Here is a 22,640-nt window from a genome sequence, read left to right on the forward strand (position 1 = left end):
CACCATTTTCCGAGATCCGTAGCGTCTCCATTTTTCGTGATCTGGGGCCGGGTGAGGGCTTATTTTTTGCGCGCCAAGCTGACGTTTTTAATGATTCCATTTTGGGATAAATACAATATTTTGATCGCCCGTTATTGCATTTTATTGCAACGTTTAGATTTTTTTTCTCGCAGTTTACTGATCCGATTAATTCTTTTTATATATTGATAGATCGGCCGATTCTGAACGCGACAATACAAAGTGTGTATTTTTTATTTTATTTTGAATGGAGCGAAAGGGGAGTGATTTGAACTTTATAGTTTTTACATTTTTTTTATATTTTTAAAAACGTTTTTTTCTACTTTTCACATGCTTCGATAGTCTCCATGGGAGACTAGAAGCTATGATCATCTGAGTTACACATAGCAAAGCTATGTGTGAAAAAAGTGCTCATCTGCTATGAACGCCGACTGCTGGGTGGCGCTCATAGCAGATTGGCCATTACAACCACAGGGTTCTCCTGCAGACCCCAGGTTGTCATGCCAACCCATCGGCGGCCCGCAATCATGTGACGGGCGCGCCGATGGTTGTGGTTTGTGACTCGCTTCCGGCACAGTCATGTCTAAGATTGATAGCGGCATTTAATAAGTTAACAGCCGCAGGTGAATCACGGCTGTCATGAGCACATCACAGCTGATCAGATCAAAGGGGGAGAGACGACACGCGCCGTATGTGTACGGCGCATGTCGTGTTGGGGTTAAAAAGAATATTTTATTCAGACATTATATAAAATAGATTTATTAATAACACTTACAAAATGACATCCAAAATTAAATGATTACACCAAATAAATACATTTTCTAAAACCTTCCAAAATAAACAGAAAAGAAAGCAGTATAGTGTTTTACGAATAAGGCTTCCCCTCTCCTGCTATACGGTACCTTAGGCTAAGTGTATACTTTGTGCACTTAGCCTACAGTATAAGTCGGGAGCTTTTCTTGACGTATACTGTAATATTGCCACAGGCCCCCATTCAACAGACTGTGGCCAAAAGTCTTGATAAAGATTGGTATTGTCAAAATGTTGCACTGTATTTGGCAGAATAAAAAGATTTTTTTACTTCGCTGAAGTTTGGATGCTGTCTATCTATTCTACTGATGGCCAAAAGTCTGTTCCTTAAGCCCCTGTCTGGCTAGTATGCTCTTGCATAAGTGTTTGCTGAACCGTAAAGGAAAGCGCAGGGTCCCAATGGAGGATGGACGCCCCGGCAGCTATCCTTACTGTTGATAATGTCAGGTGCATACCTCAATATTTCAGCGTATGTGCTCGACAGGGAGCACAAATGCAATGTGTACCTAGCCTATGTACTAGTTTTAGGGTAGAACATCGTCATATACACATCATCCATTGGAGCCTGAAACTATGCATGTGATATACAAAAAACCTGCTGCTGTATTTTCATTTTGGGGGAAGGTGAATGGCCGGACATCACAGAAAATAATTGTCCTGTCAGACAAAATCGTTGAATTTTATAGGCTGATTGGGGGAAGAGAGGATTTTATGTATAGAATATATATTTCTAAATTTATAAGTGTATAGAGCTTTTTCGTAATTAATAGTCTCCAATCGAAGATTCTGGAATTACTGCAGCATGCATGTCCCTCGTCATGTTTGACTTTTCTTTTAGCTTGGACTGAAGCAGCGTATTCTCCACCACCCCAATCCTAATGTCCATCTGTACATTCTCCTGCTTCAGCTTTGTCAAGGCTTGCTTCATCTTCACAAGGGGAGCTGCAAAGAAAAGGTTAATATGATTAAAGAGGTTTTGCACTACTATGATACTGATGGTCTATCCTTAAGAAGCGTCAATCATCAATAATAGATTGCAGGGATCCAACACCCAGAACCCCCACTGATGTTACCAGGTCCTGCAGCGATCTGATACAAATAATGTATGGAAAAAACAGCTCCGCTCCATCACACCATTTAGTAGTTCCCCTGGTTACTGCAGATAAGATCTTATTCAAAGAATATGTTCATGTTAAGATGTTTAAGATATGAAGAATGTATATAAATGTATTTTTTATAGGATTTATTTATTAAAGTTTATTTAAACAAATATATATTTTATTCATTCTATTGTTTTAACTGTGTTCTAGCCAAAGAATGTCCCCAATATTGGGGTTGTAGCTAAAAAGCTTCTCAAAATGCTGTTAAACACTGAAATAAATGATACTCATCTTACCGATTCCTAGCCGCACGAGTCCCTACACTACCAGAGCTCCCCAACCAGTCTCCTCAGCTCCTGTTTGGTGCGGAAGCACTGACTACTAGGGTGAACAATGATTCACCATTGAGGCTATCGACTGGCAGCAGAGGTGACATGTCTGGACTCAGCAGAAGGCACAGGGCCACTTTCCACGTCTTCTCTACAAAAGACATGTCAGAAATGCTGACAGATCCTATCTTTTAATGTTTCATGTTGTTAAGATATAAGATTCACAAACACAACAAGGCCTTGTACAGCCAACACCTTTCACCGGGACACAAGAACACATACGTTTATCTGCAGTCAAGCCTTAAAGGGAATCTGTCAGCAGGTTTTTGCTACCTCATCTGAGAGCAGCCTGATGTAGGCAAAGAGACCCTGAATCTAGCGATGTATCACTTAGGTAACTGGGTGCAGCAGTTCTGAGAAAATCAAAGCTTGTAGATTTATAATGAAGCAGAGCTGAGAAAGCTAACCCCGCCCACACCAAGCCCTCCATGTACAGTGTCTATAGACAGTTCGCTGTTTATCACAGGATGGGGCGTTATTGGTCTGATGTAGTCAAGCAAAGTTAATCTCTTAGTGATAAATCCTTCACAGTTAGTAAACAGCACACACACTTTGACAAGTGACACATCCCTGAATTCTGTGTTTCAGCCTCTATCTCCTGCTGTCTTCAGATTACATAGCAAAAACCTGCTGACAGATTCCCTTTAACACCCGCATTTATGAAAATGCAACTAATAAAGCTGCTCATTAGAACATGTTTCTACAAGTTTTTTTAACTATAGATACAGAAAAGATAGAACCATTAATGTGGCAGAAATCTGTCAGTAATTCCTATAAAGACTACTACAGGCATCCTATCCAGAGTCTGAAATGGCTGATAACAGATAACAACAGATTCCATTTACCAGCACAGCAACTGTATATAGGATGTTTTCTGACCCTGAAAGCCGATTCCTGCTGCCACAATCATGGGCTACAAGGAACAAGAAGCGCCTGTATTTAGAGAACTAGAGGGAAATTTTAATCACTATAAATTTAAAATAATGCCTACCTTTAAAAGGTGAGAAATTGAAATATGATTTTGGCTCTCAGACAACTCCTTTTATACCCAATAACAAAGACCTCTTTTGAAGTCTGTCCTACCACTTACCAGATCATCCATTTATTTGGTTATACATAACTGCTGGCACTGCCCAAGTACGTAGCATCTGGATTATAGTATATAAGTATGTGCAACGACAAAAACGCTAGATAAAATAGGCTAATTTTTTATGTGTTTTTTTTCCTCATTCGTCTAAATGGGTGACAAACACTGCAAGATTGCTGAAAGAAGTAACATGAACAGATTTGGAGAAAAAAAAAAAAACGCTTTGAAGATTCAAATCTGCAAGGGAAGAAAAGAAATAGATGCATGAGATTTCAGAAATCTCATTTACTTTGCTGGTACTGTGAAACGCATGGCAAAAACACATGTGAGCCAGCCCCAGCAGTGCATTAAAGCAAACCTTGAACAATATCTATCTTATACATTTTCTTGACTAAAATGCAGATTTATGGGAAGGTGTAAGAATCAACTCACATCAGACTTCTTGTAATGCAACATTATACACCGTTAATGATAAATTACTAGTGTAACACTAAACGGTCACACATTCTTACCATTTGGGAGCCATGATTGGCCTTCATACAGGGATTGTATACAAAGCAAGCACAAATCAGGCCTCTATCTCTGACCCAGTGAATCAGTCACTCTGCTCAACACAAAAAAAAAACAAAAATCAGAAGTGGATGTGTCAATCATCCTGCACACTTACCACCATCTGTAATGCTGCTGCCTTTTTCTTCAATTTCTTGCTTTACTTTTTCTAACTCTTCATTTAGCTTAAAATAAATATAGAACTAGTTACCATTTTGCATTACAATTATATCTCTTAGTTAAATAATAGCATCAACATACTCCGCAGCAGTTTACAATTAAGCGGGGACATATACAGACAATACAGAGATTACAAAAGAAACCCATAGTTCGGTTACAGGAGGAGTGAGGACCCTGCTCACAAGCTTACAATATACAGTCATGGTCAAACTGAAATTGTTCCAGAAAATGAAGTATTTCTTCCATAAAATTACTGGAATTACACATGTTTTCTTATACACACGTTTATTTCCTTTGTGTGTATTGGAACAACACAAAAAAGAAAAAAAAAGGCAAATTTGACATAATTTCATTCAAAACCCCTAAAATGGGCCGGACAAAATTGTTGTCACCCTCAACTTAATACTTGGTTGCACACCCTTTGGAATAAATAACTGTGATCAATCACTTCCTATAAACAAGCTTCTTACTCCTCTCAACTGGAATTTTGGACCGCTCTCCTTCTGCAAACTGCTCCAGGTCTCTCGTATTTGAAGGCGCCTTCTCCCAACAGCAATTTTAAGATCTCTCTACAAGTGTTCAATGGGATTTAGATCCGGACTCATTGCTGGCCACTTCAGAACTCTCCAGCGCTTTGTTTCCATCTATTTCTGGGTGCTTCTTTGCCCTGCTGGAAGACCATTGACCTAGGACGCAAACCCAGCTGACACTGGGCACTAAATTGCGACCCAAAATCCTTTGGTAATCTTCAGATTTCATGATGCCTTGCACACAGTCAAGGTACCCAGTGCCAGAGGCAGCAAGACAACCCCAAAACATATTTTGAACCTCATTTGACTATAGCTACTGTGTTCTCTTCTTTGTAGGCCTCATTCTGTTTTAGGTAAACAGTAGAATGATGTGCTTTACCAAAAACTGCATATTGGTCTCATCTGTCCACAAGAAGATTTCCCCAAAGGATTTTGGCTTATTCACGTACATTTTGGCAAATGGCAGTCTAGCTTTTTATGTCTGTATCAGTAGTGGAGTCCTACTGGGTCTCCTTCCATAGTGTTTCATTTCATTCAAATGTCGATGGATAGTTCGCACTGACACTGGTGCACCCTGAGCCTCAGGACAGCTTGAAGTTCTTTGGAACTTGATTGGCGCTGCTTATCCACCATCCAGACTACCTTGCGTTGCAACCTTTCATTAATTTTTCTCTGCCGTCCACGTCCAGGGAGATTAGCTACAGTGCCATGGACTGTAAACTTCTTGATCATGTTGCACACCGTCGACAAAGGAACATCAAGATCCCTGGAGATGGACTTGTAATCTTGAGATTGTTGATATTTTTCAACAATTTTGGTTCTCAGTTCTCTTCTCCCCTTTCCATTCTCCACAAATAATGTGACACACACAGACACACAATGCAAAGATTGAGTCAACTTCTCCCCTTTTTATGTGGTTTCAGGTGTGATTTTCATATTGCCTATACCGGTTACCTGCCACAGGTGAGTTTGAACAAGCATCACATGCTAGAAACAAAGTTGTTTACCCACAATTTTGGAAAGGTGCCAATAATTTTGTCCAGCCCATTCTGGGGATTGTGTGTGAAATTATGTCCAATTTGCCTTTATTCTCTGTTTTTTGTGTTGTTTCAATACACACAAATTAAAGATACATGTACAACAAAACATGTGCAATTGCAATAATTTTATGGGAGAAATACTTCATTTTTTGGAACAATTTCAAGTGTGTCAAAACTTTCGACCATGACTGTATAAGGAAATGGAGGGGGGGGGGGGGGGGCGCGACAATAGGTAATAAGTGCTTATCATTATTATAACAAATAGGGGTTTAAAGCTGGATGATCCGGTTGTCAGCCAGGATCTGTCTAAGTACATTTACCAAATGCTATTGGGTGCATGGAGGATGTGGAGACAGAGGAATAGGAGGACCAGATTCTGAGTAAAATTTAGAATGCAGGAACATTGAAGAGTTAGATTAGTGAAGTGAGGTGTTAGGTCTGTCTAAAGAGATGTGTTTTTAAAAAAGCAAGTGTGCTGCTTGGGACTTATGGTTGAAGCACCCAAGAAAATTGCAATATTGGGTATGGGTAGGTTAGTAGAGGAGGAAACACAAGAAGTTATGTTTTTGCGAGATTCAGTTTCAAATAGAAGGAGGACATGGTGTTAGAAAAAGCAAACAGACAATCCCTGGTATTTTGTAATAAGGTGGGGAATGATGTTAGGAGTTGATGTGTATAATTGGGTGTCATCAACATAGAGATGGTACTGGAAACCAAATCTGCTGATGGTTTGTTCAATAGGGGCAGTGTATAAAGAAAAGAGTAGGGGTCTGGGACCTTGTGGAACCCTGACAGTAATGGGAAGAGGAGAGGATGAAGAACTGACAAACCATACTGTGAAAGAGCTGTCAGAGAGGTAGGAGGAGAACCAAGAGAGCGGAGCACAGTGAGGAGGAGCTGGTGGTCCACAGTGTCAAATGCAGCAAAGAGATTCATGAGACTCAGAAGGGAGTAGTGACCATTAGATTTAGCCGTTAAAAGATCATTATAAACTTTAAAAAGAGCCGTTTCTGTAGTGTAAAGAATGGAAACAGAACTGTAATGGGTCAAGAAGAGAATTATTTGTGATAATTAGACAAGAGTGGACTAAACGTTCCAGGAGTTTAGCGATAAAGGGGAGATTAGAGACAGGTCTGTAGTTAGTAGTGCAGTTCTGGTAGAAGGATGGTATTCTTAGTAAAGGGGTTATGACGGCATGCTTGAAAAAGGAGGGAAAGATTCAGAAAGAAAGAGATGTTAAATATTTTAGTTAGGTGGATAGTGATAGTTGGGGAGAGGGACTGAAGGAGATGTTAGAAAATAGGGGAAGTGGTGCAGGTTGTAGGGCGAAAAGCCCGGTAACTTGTTCTTCTGTGACAGCTTCAGAGGTGGAAAGTGAACTTGTGGTGAAGGAGAAAAGGGGATCCAAGCTGTGAGGAGACTGGATGAAAATGTCCTAACGGATATGGTTAATCTTTTTCTTGGAAATAAGTGGCCAGTTAGTCAGCCCTGAGGTTGTTGACAGGGGCCTGTACTTTAGGGCTCAGGAGGGAATGGAAAACTTTGAACAGTTGTTTTGGATTGTCAGATTGTGATGTGATGAGGGTGGTGAAGTAGGTTTGTTTGGGCAGATCTTCTGATGGAAGTGATTTTCTCCATTTTGCATTGTGTGCCAGGGTTGCTGTCATCTGTATCGGCTCGTTCTGTGTGCAGCAGGTGCTGCTTCATGCAGGGCACTTTCCAATGTCTTATTATATTGTGACAATGCTAAATGTGGACAGGAGAAGAGAAGAGAAGAAGGAGATTGGAGCTAAATATGACTGTAGATTGTTCATAAGCTGTTGGATATTGATAGCACAAAGATTTCTGTATGTGTGGTAAGTGGGGGTATCCTCAGTGGCATGACAGCTTTTGACAGAGAAAAAAAGAAGGTTCTGGTTAAAGAACGGGAAAAGGGAGTTAGTAAAATCATACACTGAGCAGAACCGGGAGAAGACCAGGTCCAGCGTATTCATATCTTTCATGCGTAAGAGATTTAGTAAACCATCAAAGGCTGAGAGAACTGCGCTATGCTATTTGTCATGCTCCTATGTGAAATACAACTAGATTTGTGTCAAACCAGAAACAAATACTCCAACTTTATATTTTACTACAATAATATAATATAATGCAACATGCATGTCATACCTATCATATACAGTGGGTATGGAAAGTATTCAGACCCCTTTAAATTTTTCACTCTTTGTTTCATTGCAGCCATTTGGTAAATTCTAAAAAGTTCATTTTTTTCCTCATTATAGTACACTCTGCACCCCATCTTGACTGAAAAACAAAACAAATGTAGAAATTTTTGCAAATTTATTTAAAAAGAAAAACTGAAATATCACATGGTCATAAGTATTCAGACCCTTTGCTCAGACACTCATATTTAAGTCACATGCTGTCCATTTCCTTGTGATCCTCCTTGAGATGGTTCTACTCCTTCATTGGAGTCCAGCAATGTTTAATTAAACTGACAGGACTTGATTTGGAAAGGCACACACCAGTCTATATAAGACCACCCCGCTCACAGTGCATGTCAGACCAAATGAGAATCATGAGCTCAAAGGAACTGCACAAGGAGCTCAGAGACAAAATTGTGGCAAGTCACAGATCTGGCCAAGGTTACAAAAGAATTTCTTCAGTACTCAAGTTTCTTAAGAGCACAGTGGCCTCCATAATCCTTAAATGCAAAAATTTTGGGACCACCATAAGTCTTCCTAGACCTGGCCGTCCAGCCAAACTGAGCAATCGTGGGAGAAGAGCCTTGGTGAGCGAGGTAAAGAAGAATCCCAAGATCACTGGGGCTGAGCTCCAGAGATGCAGTAAGGAGATGGGAGAAAGTTCCACAAAGTCAACTATTTCTGCAGCCCTCCACCAGTCGGGCCTTTATGGCAGAGTGGCCCGACGGAGGCCTCGCCTCAGTGCAAGACATATGAAAACCCACATAGAGTTTGCTCAAAAACACATGAAGGTCTCCCAGACTATGAGAAATAAGATTCTCGGGTCTGATGAAGCGAAGATAGAAATTTTTGGTGATAATTCTAAGCAGTATGTGTGGAGAAAACCAGGCACTGCTCACCACCTGCCCAATACAATCCCAACAGTGAAACATGGTGGTGGCAGCATCATGCTATGGGGGTGTTTGTCAGTTGCAGGGACAGGATAACTGGTTGCAATTGAAGGAAACATGAATGTGGCCAAGTACAGAGATATCCTGGATGAAAACCTCTTCCAGAGTGCTCTGAACCTCAGACTTGGCCGAAGGTTCACCTTCCAACAAGACAATGACCCTAAGCACACTGCAAAATTAACAAAGGAGTGGCTTCAGAACAACTCTGTGACCATTGTTGACTGGCCCAGCCAGACCCTGACCTAAACCCAATTGAGCATCTCTGGAGAGACCTGAAAATGGCTGTCCACCAACGTTCACCATCCAACCTGACGGAACTGGAGAGGATCTGCAAGGAAGACTGACAGAGGATCCCCAAATCCAGGTGTGAAAAACTTGTTACATCATTCCCAAGAAGACTCATGGCTGTACTAGCGCAAAAGGGTGCTTCTACTCAATACTGAGCAAAGGGTCTGAATACTTATGACCATGTGATATTTCAGTTTTTCTTTTTTAATAAATTTGAAAAAATTTCTACATTTCTGTTTTGTTTTTCAGTCAAGATAGGGTGCAGGGTATACTTTAATGAGAAAAAAATGAACTTTAGAATTAGCCAAATGGCTGCAATGAAACAGAGTGAAAAATTTAAAGATGTCTGAATACTTTCCGTACCCACTCTATAATAATAATCTTTATTTATAGAGCACCAACATATTCAGCAGCACATGTACAGACAATATAAGACATTACGGAGTAACACAAAATTCAACAATAACAGGAGGAGTGAGGACCATGCTTGCAAGCATACAATCTATCAGGAAATTAAGGTGGGGACACAAAAGGTAAAAACTGCTTGTCATGTATGGCCCAGCCATTATTATAATACATAAATGAAGATTTTTGGTACTCACAGTAATATCTCTTTCTCATAGCCGTCATTGGGTAACAAAAGGATGCATAGGTTCTATGCTGCCACCTGGAGGCCGACACTAAGAGTACATCTTAGAAAAAAAGCTGAAACCCCCCTCCTCAACCTCCCCAACAGACTACACCTGGCCAGCTGACACCCAGCTAATCAGTTTGTGCAAGAGCAATGAGGGGAGCAAAACCAAGACTCCACCAATAAGGGAAGGTGCTGTATCCCTCAATGAAAGCTACAAGAAAGAGATTTTTCAGACAGTACCAAAAATCTTATTAATGGAACACACTCAGACTGGGTCTCAGTTAACAGTGGGGTACCACAGGGGTCAGTATTGGGCCCGCTTCTTTTTAACATATTTATTAATGACCTTGTAGGGGGCATACAGAGTAGTATTTCAATATTTGCAGATGACACTAAACTCTGCAGGGTAATCAATACAGAGGAGGACAACATGGAACATCACTAAGGCAGTCCCTGAGTTGGTAAAACTAATACACGTACTGCAGAAGGAAGAATAGCAATCCGGCAGGTTACTACCCGAGTAACAGCCGCCTGTTGTATGACTTGCATGCACTGAAACAGAATAAGAGATGCCTGGAAGTGTATGATCCAAGAGGCTTCTACCACACGTGGGAAGCGACCAACGCCCTAACTTAGTCCGATTGTCCACATTGGCAGATCTAAACCAGTGAACAATGGTAGCCATAGAAGCACTCTAACTTCTGCAAGAACATACCGCAATGACCAATGAGGCATCCGAACATCTAAACCACATTGTGTAAGAATCGCTCAGGAAGATGAGAGAAGTGCTTAACAGAAGGACAGTAAGCTCCTCATTAAGGTGAAAGGCGGAGATCACGCTAAGTAGAAAGGTGGTGCTGAAGACCACTTTGTCCTGGAGAAGAAAACACAGGTGAGATCGCTAAAGAGGAAAACAAGCACCCTGCTGGAAAGCTGAAATGGAGAGATTTCTAAATCGGCACAAAAGAAGAGGACTGAAGGGCATCCAAGACCAACTAGACGTCCCCCAGATCTAGGCGGATGGGGGTCAATATGATGGCCCTGAGTTTGCCCTGCCTAGGCAGGCATTCCTGACCTATGGCCTATCTGCCAGACAAAGATAACCTAGCTCTTGAGAGTCAACCATGGCTCAAGACCAGCATGCAAAAATTAAAAAATTAAAAAGGAGGATATTGCCACAGAAGTGCTGTTGATAGGTTTTCACCAATGGAAAAGGGGCTTTCTAAATGAAATCGTAGAAATATGACATCTAAGGCCCATATTGCCTAATCCTTAGACAAGGTCAGAAAGGCCCAAAGCCTTCCAACCAGTAGACCGTACAGTCCTGCTGGTAAATTAAGTGGCCAAGAAATCAGGTAGAAAAGGAGACTATTGCGAAAGATCTATCTCGATGCTATATGTGGTGCCCAGGGCATCGGCATTGAATAACATCAATTCTGGACTCAAACTTAAAAATCCTGAGCTTAGCAGGCATTCCAAATTTTCAGACCAATCTAAGGAAGAAGAATCCTGCCCTGATAGGGAAAGACCAAGATTCCCCTGGAATCTAAAAAAGCCTTGAACTCCGCTCCGTCAACTGCCAGCGGAAACGCTAGTGGAGGAGGTAGGCTTCTTGGGAGACTGTTAGAGGCGCAAAATCTCCAAACACCTTAGTGGTCCAGGCAACAGAACAAAAGCTAAGCCTCAAAAGAGATGGACCTGACCATTGATCCCCTAGGTGAAAAGATGGAAGCACTGCTAGTATTCTCATCCAGCCAGGTGTAGGTGAAAAAGCTAGGATAACATGGAGACCACCCTTGGGACCGAGATATCATAAGGTATGAACAAAACTATTGAACTAAACACCTAAAGAGGAGACTTTAATAGCCATTCAATGAGTCTAAAGTGGCACCCTACACAGGGACGAAGCATCCTAAAGGGCAGAAAATCTGGGAGCTACCTGAAAAAGTGCAGCCCACTGGCAAGAAGGTCAGACTGTCTCTTAGGCTCAGGGAGCTTCAATACCGGAGTATCTATTCAATGGTCTAAGAAACCACAAACAAAGGACTCCTACTGTCTGACGAAGCCTATACAAGTGTGACCTGCCAGCATCACCATTGCAAACTAAAAAAAACTAGCTGAGTGAGGCAGAAACCCCTGCCTCTAGAATTAAAGGAAATGTACCTGCTAAAGGTTGGAAACAATAACCAAACAGGAGCTATCCTCCTTCAGCACGAAATGCTGGAACAGGGCTACCTTGACTGTTTGAGGGATGCACTAAACTACAAGCTCTCTTTCAGAGAAAGATTCTAGCTGAAAGTTAGAGAAACGCACAGAACTCTGCGACGTCACCAAACCGGGAATTCTCTGTTGATAGGCCTGACTCTCACCTAGGACGAGGTCAGAGACCTGTCAATCACCTGTGAAGTACACCCTACTGAGGGGTCTGAATGGGTGTCGAAGTAAGAGTAACCATTGGTACGTGTCTGCACACTGACCAACAAAGTGGTATCTGCTAGATGCAATGCGCCACTTTACCTGCTGTGGAAGGTGGTCAAATAGCGTACAGTTTGCAGGTTCACCTGCAGAATACGCCTGGCTGTGATGCGTCATCTAGAGGATCTGATTAGCACTAGAAAGTGGTCAGAGTCGCATATGGGTGTGGTCCTCTGCGGGATTTGCTGGATTGAGAGGTGTTAGCTGGTAGGTCTGAGCCACTTAGGAAGGTAGTCAGAGAAGCATCTGGGTTGCATAGTCCTCTGCGGGCTTTGCCCGGCAGTACGGACTCACTTGGTGGGTCTGACTGATTCTGGGAGGTGGTACCAGGGACAGTGAGGAAATTGTTAGATGCTTCACAACCATAACCATGAACAAGGGACACCCTGACAAACTCAACCTCCGACTGAGGCAAAGATACGGCATTTAGGAGGGGGGGTGCACTCTCAATATGGGTGGCACCAAACTAGGCGTCGACAGAATGGTTGATGCCACCGGTGTAAATCACCACGGATTAAACCGATGAAAACCCAATCTTACATGAAGCTAACCAGGGCAGGCGAGCGCGATATTTACTAGGGTTGGACCTGATAGGAGTGATAGAGTTGCTGGGCTACTGCTAGTGTTGGGCGCCCGGCCAACCAACAGCTGACGTGGTCCAAGAGGGTGATTATGTTTAGCTGATGGGTGGACAGTGGTGGGCCACTGGCTTGAGGTGAAGCCGTGAGCGGAGACTATATGGCAGCCGTGAAAGTGCAGCCCAATAGCTGCGTAGTTTGACTGCTGACGGACGCAGTGCAGAGCCAAGGAGACGTTGCCAGCGTCCACTGCAAAAAGCCCTGGTAAAAGACTCCAGGAAATTTGTACCGCTCAGTCCACAGGAAACAAAAGAGGCGGATCTTCCAGCAGACGGAAGCCCAATGACTGTGCTGGTTGGCTGGCTGAAAGGAATTTGTCGGCCACTCTGAATGGCTGATTAGAGTTCGTCGGCCGCTCTGATTGACAAGTGGAGGGGGTGTGGCCTGTTGCAGACAGTTTTGCCACAGGAAAGCCGAGGGTTTATTTAAGAGTCCCAGCTCTGCTGGAAGCCCTGAGAATGCCGCACCAACCTGAGGGAAGACCCGGTAGGGGAAAGGAGGGACCCTGTATTGAGGACATAACGGACCTATTGAAGATCCAGGGGAGGAGAGGGTACCGAATCAGGATGCAGGGAGATCCGTGACCTTAGGAGAGGGCATTTATACAAGTGTCCAGCCAGGGCCCAGATGCCAGAACAACGCTGGAACGCAGAAGACTCGTCAAAGCGTGCACAAGGGAGCAAGCGCAAAGCATGATCGCAGCAAGGGACATATTTAACTGTCCTGAAGAGGCTTAATCCTGTGGCTAAGTGTCTGGAAGTCCAGGCTCCATCTTCTCCTCCATGCAACGTGCTATGATATGGAGAAGACAGGAGTCAAAAGGCTAAAGAACCAAGATACCTGATCACCAGCTGTGTCGAGGTACAAAGTGCTGCCATCCCGATGAGAGAGGATACAGGCGGACCACTTACAGGCTGTACTATTCATCACTCCGCGGGATGCAATAGAACAGCATCAATCCGCTCTGTTATCTATCCTAAAAGGGAAAAAAAAGAGAAAGTATAATTCCTAACCTAATAAATCCAAGGCAAAGACAGGTCTGAAACTCAGACCCATGTCTGCTTCCAACGTGACACTAAGCTAAACTGAATAGCTGGGTGTCAGCTGGAGTGTTGGGGAGGAGTCAGCTTTTTTTCCCCCAAGATGAATTCTTAGTGTCAACCTCCAGGTGGCAGCATACAACCCAACCCATGCTTCCTGTGTGCCCCAATGAATCTGAGAAATAGGGTATTCAAATAATAATGCACGAACTGGTCACAGAAAATACTAAAACCCTATGTGTCATATTTGTCTGTACCTATGCCTATGGTAGATTTTTTAGTCATATTTGTCTGTACCTATGCCTATGGTAGATTGTTTAGTCATATTTGTCTGTGCCTATGCCTATGGTAGATTTTTTAGTCATATTTGTCTGTACCTATGCCTATGGTAGATTTTTTAGTCATATTTGTCTGTACCTATGCCTATGCCTATGGTAGATTGTTTAGTCATATTTGAATGTACCTATGCCTATGGTAGATTTTTTAGTCATATTTGTCTGTACCTATGCCTATGGTAGATTTTTTAGTCATATTTGTCTGTACCTATGCCTATGGTAGATTTTTTAGTCATATTTGTCTGTACCTATGCCTATGGTAGATTGTTTAGTCATATTTGAATGTACCTATGCCTATGGTAGATTTTTTAGTCATATTTGTCTGTACCTATGCCTATGGTAGATTGTTTAGTCATATTTGTCTGTACCTATGCCTATGGTAGATTTTTTAGTCATATTTGTCTGTACCTATGCCTATGGTAGATTTTTTAGTCATATTTGTCTGTACCTATGCCTATGGTAGATTGTTTAGTCATATTTGTCTGTACCTATGCCTATGGTAGATTGTTTAGTCATATTTGAATGTACCTATGCCTATGGTAGATTTTTTAGTCATATTTGTCTGTACCTATGCCTATGGTAGATTGTTTAGTCATATTTGTCTGTACCTATGCCTATGGTAGATTGTTTAGTCATATTTGTCTGTACCTATGCCTATGGTAGATTTTTTAGTCATATTTGTCTGTACCTATGCCTATGGTAGATTGTTTAGTCATATTTGTCTGTACCTATGCCTATGGTAGATTTTTTAGTCATATTTGTCTGTACCTATGCCTATGGTAGATTGTTTAGTCATATTTGTCTGTACCTATGCCTATGGTAGATTTTTTAGTCATATTTGTCTATACCTATGCCTATGGTAGATTTTTTAGTCATATTTGTCTGTACCTATGCCTATGGTAGATTTTTTAGTCATATTTGTCTGTACCTATGCCTATGGTAGATTTTTAGTCATATTTGTCTGTACCTATGCCTATGGTAGATTTTTAGTCATATTTGTCTGTACCTATGCCTATGGTAGATTTTTTAGTCATATTTGTCTGTACCTATGCCTATGGTAGATTTTTAGTCATATTTGTCTGTACCTATGCCTATGGTAGATTTTTAGTCATATTTGTCTGTGCCTATGCCTATGGTAGATTTTTTAGTCATATTTGTCTGTACCTATGCCTATGGTAGATTTTTAGTCATATTTGTCTGTACCTATGCCTATGGTAGATTGTTTAGTCATATTTGTCTGTACCTATGCCTATGGTAGATTGTTTAGTCATATTTGTCTGTACCTATGCCTATGGTAGATTTTTTAGTCATATTTGTCTGTACCTATGCCTATGGTAGATTTTTAGTCATATTTGTCTGTACCTATGCCTATGGTAGATTTTTAGTCATATTTGTCTGTACCTATGCCTATGGTAGATTTTTAGTCATATTTGTCTGTACCTATGCCTATGGTAGATTTTTAGTCATATTTGTCTGTACCTATGCCTATGGTAGATTTTTTAGTCATATTTGTCTGTACCTATGCCTATGGTAGATTGTTTAGTCATATTTGTCTGTGCCTATGCCTATGGTAGATTTTTTAGTCATATTTGTCTGTACCTATGCCTATGGTAGATTGTTTAGTCATATTTGTCTGTACCTATGCCTATGGTAGATTTTTTAGTCATATTTGTCTGTACCTATGCCTATGGTAGATTGTTTAGTCATATTTGAATGTACCTATGCCTATGGTAGATTTTTTAGTCATATTTGTCTGTACCTATGCCTATGGTAGATTGTTTAGTCATATTTGTCTGTACCTATGCCTATGGTAGATTGTTTAGTCATATTTGTCTGTACCTATGCCTATGGTAGATTTTTTAGTCATATTTGTCTGTACCTATGCCTATGGTAGATTGTTTAGTCATATTTGTCTGTACCTATGCCTATGGTAGATTTTTTAGTCATATTTGTCTGTACCTATGCCTATGGTAGATTGTTTAGTCATATTTGTCTGTACCTATGCCTATGGTAGATTTTTTAGTCATATTTGTCTATACCTATGCCTATGGTAGATTTTTTAGTCATATTTGTCTGTACCTATGCCTATGGTAGATTTTTTAGTCATATTTGTCTGTACCTATGCCTATGGTAGATTTTTAGTCATATTTGTCTGTACCTATGCCTATGGTAGATTTTTAGTCATATTTGTCTGTACCTATGCCTATGGTAGATTTTTTAGTCATATTTGTCTGTACCTATGCCTATGGTAGATTTTTAGTCATATTTGTCTGTACCTATGCCTATGGTAGATTTTTAGTCATATTTGTCTGTGCCTATGCCTATGGTAGATTTTTTAGTCATATTTGTCTGTACCTATGCCTATGGTAGATTTTTAGTCATATTTGTCTGTACCTATGCCTATGGTAGATTGTTTAGTCATATTTGTCTGTACCTATGCCTATGGTAGATTGTTTAGTCATATTTGTCTGTACCTATGCCTATGGTAGATTTTTTAGTCATATTTGTCTGTACCTATGCCTATGGTAGATTTTTAGTCATATTTGTCTGTACCTATGCCTATGGTAGATTTTTAGTCATATTTGTCTGTACCTATGCCTATGGTAGATTTTTAGTCATATTTGTCTGTACCTATGCCTATGGTAGATTTTTAGTCATATTTGTCTGTACCTATGCCTATGGTAGATTTTTTAGTCATATTTGTCTGTACCTATGCCTATGGTAGATTGTTTAGTCATATTTGTCTGTGCCTATGCCTATGGTAGATTTTTTAGTCATATTTGTCTGTACCTATGCCTATGGTAGATTGTTTAGTCATATTTGTCTGTACCTATGCCTATGGTAGATTTTTAGTCATATTTGTCTGTACCTATGCCTATGGTAGATTTTTTACAGTTACAACTCGCTTCTCTGTGTTCCTGAGCTGAGAGAGGCAGGGGGATGTTTTGAGAGTGAGATAAGGCTGGAAGCTAATGTTAATATTGTCTACCTTGAGATAGTTTATAAACCCTCCTCTCACACATCCAGGACCCCAGCAACCACAGAATGCAGAGTAAGTGGACATGCTAGCTGGGGCATATCTTACAGAAGTCAAGCTGCAACACCAGGCTCTCCCATCATCACTTTGGTAAGTATTACGAATAACAGTTTTAAGCTCTGTTTTTTTTATTGGAATAAGTTCATATTAGTGACAGAAAGTTACTTTCCCAGTTTCATTAAGATTTTTTTAGGGATTCAGTCTTTATGTGCCGCCATATTCTTCCATACCTATGCCTAGAGTGGTTATCATGGTTGGAAACTGAATAACAGTTTTAAGCTCCGTTTTTTTTTTTATTTGAATAAGTTCATATTAGTACAACAAGGTTATTTTTCCAGTTTCATCAAGATCTTTTTAGGGATTCAGTCTTTATTTGAATTATAAAGTTGCTATATAGGAATGTATGGGTGTTCAACTTTCTTCCCAAAATAATCTCTGCTAATGGTAACTAGATCTTCCATCTAAATATAGCACAGTAAATGTTATCTGTCCTCAATCTAGCTTGCCATCAGTGGCGTACCGCCAATGGCGGCAGACCACGCGACTGCTATGGGGCCCGTGAGCCGGGGGGGCCCCATAGCAGTCAAGGGGTGGACATACCGCCGGTGCAGCTGCACCGGGGCCTGGAGGGTCATGGGGGCACTTGCCGGGTGGCTAATGTTGAGCGGCGGGCAGGGATCGATCCCTGCAGCTCCGCTGCCATGAAAATCTGATCAGATGAGACATCAGTGGTAAGTGCCTGGATGTAAATATTATTCTGTATCTGCACTGTGTGACTTGGAGTGATAATGTTATCTGTAAAATCCCTTAGGCTGCATTCTCACATTTGTGTGAGAAATGTCCAGATTTTTTTATCGAATGGTCCATGGACTCGTAGAGTTCTATACATCCATTCACACATCCATGAAAATCATGGATCTGAGAATGAGATCTGTGAGGGTCAGAGAATGTCCTGTTCTGATCCGATTTTGAGGATTAGAATAGGACATGCTCAATATGTCTGTAAAATAGGGCAGTACACCAACACTGCACACAGATACAAGAATGTAGCCTTATTATGTATAGCACAGTCCCTTAGAATATAGTGTATTCACTTATTATGTATAGCACAGTCCCTTAGTATATAATGTACTCACTTATTATGCATAGCACAGTCCCTTAGTATATAGTGTACTCACTTATTATGTATAGCGTTGTCCTTAATTATTTAGTTTCATCTTTTATTATGTATAACACCCTCCCTTATTACCTACCATCCCCTCTAGCTCTAGTGGGTCACAGTTAGGGGATCATACTGTGTTGGGTTCAGCATACTTTGCCCTGGAAGTTGAGATGGGGTACAGTAGGGTCATTATACTGCGCATGTGGAGGAATTCACCTTGGGCGTATCACTGTGTTTGGGGGGGGGGCACTTTTGTTGGCATCATACCTTATGGGGGCAATGAAAGAGGAACCTAGGACTTCAGCAGGAGGAAAATTACTATGTAAAGGCTGGAAAGTTGTGAGATCTGCTCTTCTGTGATCCCGACAATTATTTACATTTTTTTGGGGGGCGGGGGGGGGCAATTAGAACTTCTGCTATGGGGCCCCATGATTCCTATGTACGCCCCTGCATGCCATATAATAAATGGCTCCATACAATGTAGCTGCCTCTGCTGAAGTCAAGTTTTCACTTCCAGGATGGATGATAATTCTTCGGTTTGGGTTTGTTGGGGATAAAACTTGGAGTACTGTACTGGTAGCTGCAAACGTTGGACCTCTGCACGGTCTGTCAAATTTTCTTCATGCCACCGGTAGGAAAGTGCTTTAAGCCGGCATGGTTGTTGACCTTACCATACTCACCCTACTGTCTTATACGTTGTCTATTACTATTTACAGTTAAAATGTAGGAATATACAGTATCATAACGGTTATCTAAAGTGCTTCTATTTTAAAGGATATATCTTGTTAGTGTCTCATACAAAGTATTTGTGGATATGGTGTAAAAGTTACCAACTTTTCTGACATTTCAGAGGATACAATTTCACTAATTTGGAGAAAAGGTCCACTGGACAACCCTGCTACATAGGATATTTCTCTTCAGTATGCTTACATTCAAGAACTAACAAAAAGGTAGTATGAAGTTTTGTGTGATTTATGGCTTAGCTTCTTTTGATACTAATCTTAAGTATATGTGTCGCCCAGGGGATGGGGACTACTCGGAACCCGGGCCTAGTTACTGGGGATGTCGCGGTAGTCGGCTCCTGGGCCCGTACTCTGGGCCTCTCTTTAAAAAGGGTGGATGATTATTATATGGAAGTTCGTGACACCACCTGTGGTGTCTGGTGAGGTTCACCAGTGCTGCGGCAGTCCGCTGAGGCCGATGATAAGGCAGCTCGGTGGTATAGCTCCCCACAGGTGGAGCTAGGCCCCAGGGCAGTGTATGAAGAGGGGAATGCAGGACGGGGAAGCCCAGTCGGGCCTACGGAAAGACAGGCAAACACACACAGTTCTCTTCAGTACCTTTTACTGATGGAATTCAGGCACATCCCGGAGCGCTGTAGGGTGAAGGGTGCATTGCCGGATTCTCCCCCAGGGAGCGGGGATAGGGCCTCCCGTTTCCTGCCTTTGTGTGGTAAGTTTCTGACCTGCCTGTAGCTAAGCCTAACTTTGTCTCTGTCCTGCACTGGCTGAAGTTGTGGTAGGGCCTTCTCTTAGAGTGCACGCTCCCAGCTTGCGGGGCCTATGTGTCTCCTGGCTCTGTTACGTATCAGCGCTTTAGTGATTCTGAGACCTGTAGTTCTCCAGGGTTTCCAGTTGTACTTTACTGGGTCATAGAGATCCCGGTAACTTCGGACCCGGTGTCCGGTATAAGTTTCGGGGTGAGCTGGTTAAGCTCCTCTGCCCCCAATGCTACTAACTCTCGACTCGCCTTCGGCCACGCTCGGGCCTTCACTAGGCTACTCACACTAACGGCAGCTTGCCACGCTTCACCGCTCTAAACGGCGTCGTCACGCCTTGGGCTCACTTACTTGAGCTCCGGAGTCTGGACTGGGCCTCAGGATTGCTGGAGGCACAGTTTACCTCACACGGCAACCTGGAACTGCTCTGCACACTTGCTCCTCTCCCTGTGCACTTGGTACCACATTTACTTAAATTTTAAAATTGCTTTTCATTTCAGACTGAATTTTATTTTATTGAATCAGCTTTGGCTTCAAGTAGTTTTGAATAATTTAAGATTTCTAATTTTGCATTAAATAATTAAATTAATATATATATATATATTTTTTTTTTATTTAAAGAGTAACTATCAATTGTTTTAAATTAATATTTTTATTATGTTAAAAAAATTGAATAGGTCTTCATTATTATTTTTTTTAGTTTTTGTAACTATTCCTACACTAAACTGTCCCTAACGCTGCGTTTTTTGCTACGTTTTTTTTATGCTAATTATGCTAATTTAAAGCAGCAAAGTACAGTACCAGCAAAGTCTATGAGATTTGCAGAATTGCTGTTCACACGCTTGTTCTTTTTTACCTGCATTTCTTGTTTATTAACTGCTTTTTTCAAAGAATGAACATGTCAAATCTTTGCTGCGTTTTTTGCTGCTTTGCTCCATAGGAAGCAATGATAAGGCAAAAACGCAGCCAAAAACAGAGCAAAAACGCAGCAAACCAACATTTTGCAAGCAGGTCAAAAGTTCATGGTTTTTCCAAAGATTTTTGCTGCTACCTAATTAGCATAAAAAACGCAGCAAAAAACGCACCGTGTGAACTTAGCCTAAATCACTCAGTTGCAAAAACGCAACCGACTGTCCCTTGCCAAGCTATCCTCCTAAACCGTTTTCACATTGAAGACGCTTTAGTACAAAGAATGCGCGTCCCCGGGCATCACATGAGTGCTTAGCTCGCTTCTCATGGGAAGAGAGCCAGCGCACCGCTGTACTGAATGAATGGCAGCCGTGCCATCCCAGGCGCCATGTAATCTACTGCACTGCAACCCCGGGAGACATCTCCTGAGGCTTCAGCGTATATACGTTCTGTATATAGACCAATGCTGCCTGCGCAGCATGGCTCTGTATACCGCGATGTGCGGGCACTCCGGCGAGGACGCCCACACGTCATCAGCCGGCGTGCACGTGCAACCTGGCATTTGTTCAGTTGCGGGATGGCCCAGAAGAGGAGCTTCGTGGATCGACAGGAGTGTAATTAAGAAGTTTTTTATTTTTAAACTGGTCCAAATGGGTTCAGGGGGGAGGGGGGGGCCCAAAAAAAAAAAAAAAAGGTAAATGATAGTTGATCTTTAAATGACTTCTTGTTTTGGTTTTTATATTGTTTGAATTTCTGTATCTTTTTTTCATAATTAAAAAAAAAGTTCTTTACAGGAATTTTGAACAATGGGCATCAAATCTTTGGTAAAGAAAAATAAAAGAGAATCTACAGTACCAGAGAATGAAGAAATACAAAAAAACTAAGGCAAAAATAAGGACGTGACAAAATTAAGTTCCGAACAAACAGTTTCAGAGACAACTAATTCACATTCAACATCAAGATTTTTAGCATTGTCTCTTCCATTTCACAATAAGAAGAAACCAAAAAGTGGTGGAAATTTAAAGAAATGTATATGCACTGAAGACTTATTGAAAGCTGCTACTAGAGTGTTTGAAAGAAGTCCAAACACTGAAGTGAATTCAAGCGTTAGTAGTGGGAGCTTCTGGTGCAAGCTTGCAGAAGAAGTAGCGCCAAAAACCAAAACGCACAGAAAAAAACTTATCCGAAATTATAGCTTAGCATGTAGAAACCTCTGGGACACAGATTTCAACTTTAGAGAATGTATTATGAAAGTCACCAACAAAGAAAAATGTGAAAAACAAGGAATCCCACGGCAACCTCTTTCTCAAACTATTGGTGAACAAAGTCTGCCTACATTAAATGAACAAAAACCAGAACTGGAGAATGAAATGAAGAAGGGTTGTGATGACAGCGCTCTTGGTAAATACAACAAGAGTGAAGTAGTGTCTGATGACATGGAATCATTCACTGGAGACAACAGTTACTGTTCAGAGAAAGGGCTACATGAAAGTAATTCAACTGGTAAGGATGAATTTGTGATTTATGAGCCCAAAAATATTACCAATAACAATGTTTACACAAAAATACTGACAAAATTAACACCAACTGAAGCATTTGAGATTCTGAAGAAAGGTGATAAGTGTAGGGTGACCAATTTGCCACCACTTAATCCACAGCATGGTGATGTGTTTTACTTTTACAAAGAAGGAAAAGCAAGGGATTGCATAGCAGATCAATTGCAGTTTGATTACATCTCCAGGAATAAGTATACCTTTAAAGGGGAAACAT

General features: G+C 41.4%; 1 protein-coding gene across 1 annotated transcript in view; it reads right to left on the bottom strand.

The window, feature by feature from the left end:
- Positions 1-857: 857 nt before the first annotated feature.
- Positions 858-22,640, bottom strand: part of IFT57 (intraflagellar transport 57) — a 46,427-nt gene continuing 24,644 nt past the window's right edge. Inside the window, exons 11-12 of the mRNA XM_073664608.1 lie at positions 4,072-4,138; positions 858-1,770 (exon numbers count right to left, since the gene is read on the bottom strand). Coding sequence (XP_073520709.1) covers positions 1,592-1,770; positions 4,072-4,138 — 246 coding nt within the window. The 3' untranslated portion in view covers positions 858-1,591. The remainder of the gene's footprint in view (positions 1,771-4,071; positions 4,139-22,640) is intronic.

This window comes from Phyllobates terribilis, unplaced genomic scaffold (assembly GCF_046119375.1).
Source record: "Phyllobates terribilis strain yellow unplaced genomic scaffold, ASM4611937v1 Scaffold_2__4_contigs__length_985480577, whole genome shotgun sequence".
In the NCBI taxonomy this organism is placed as follows: domain Eukaryota; kingdom Metazoa; phylum Chordata; class Amphibia; order Anura; family Dendrobatidae; genus Phyllobates; species Phyllobates terribilis.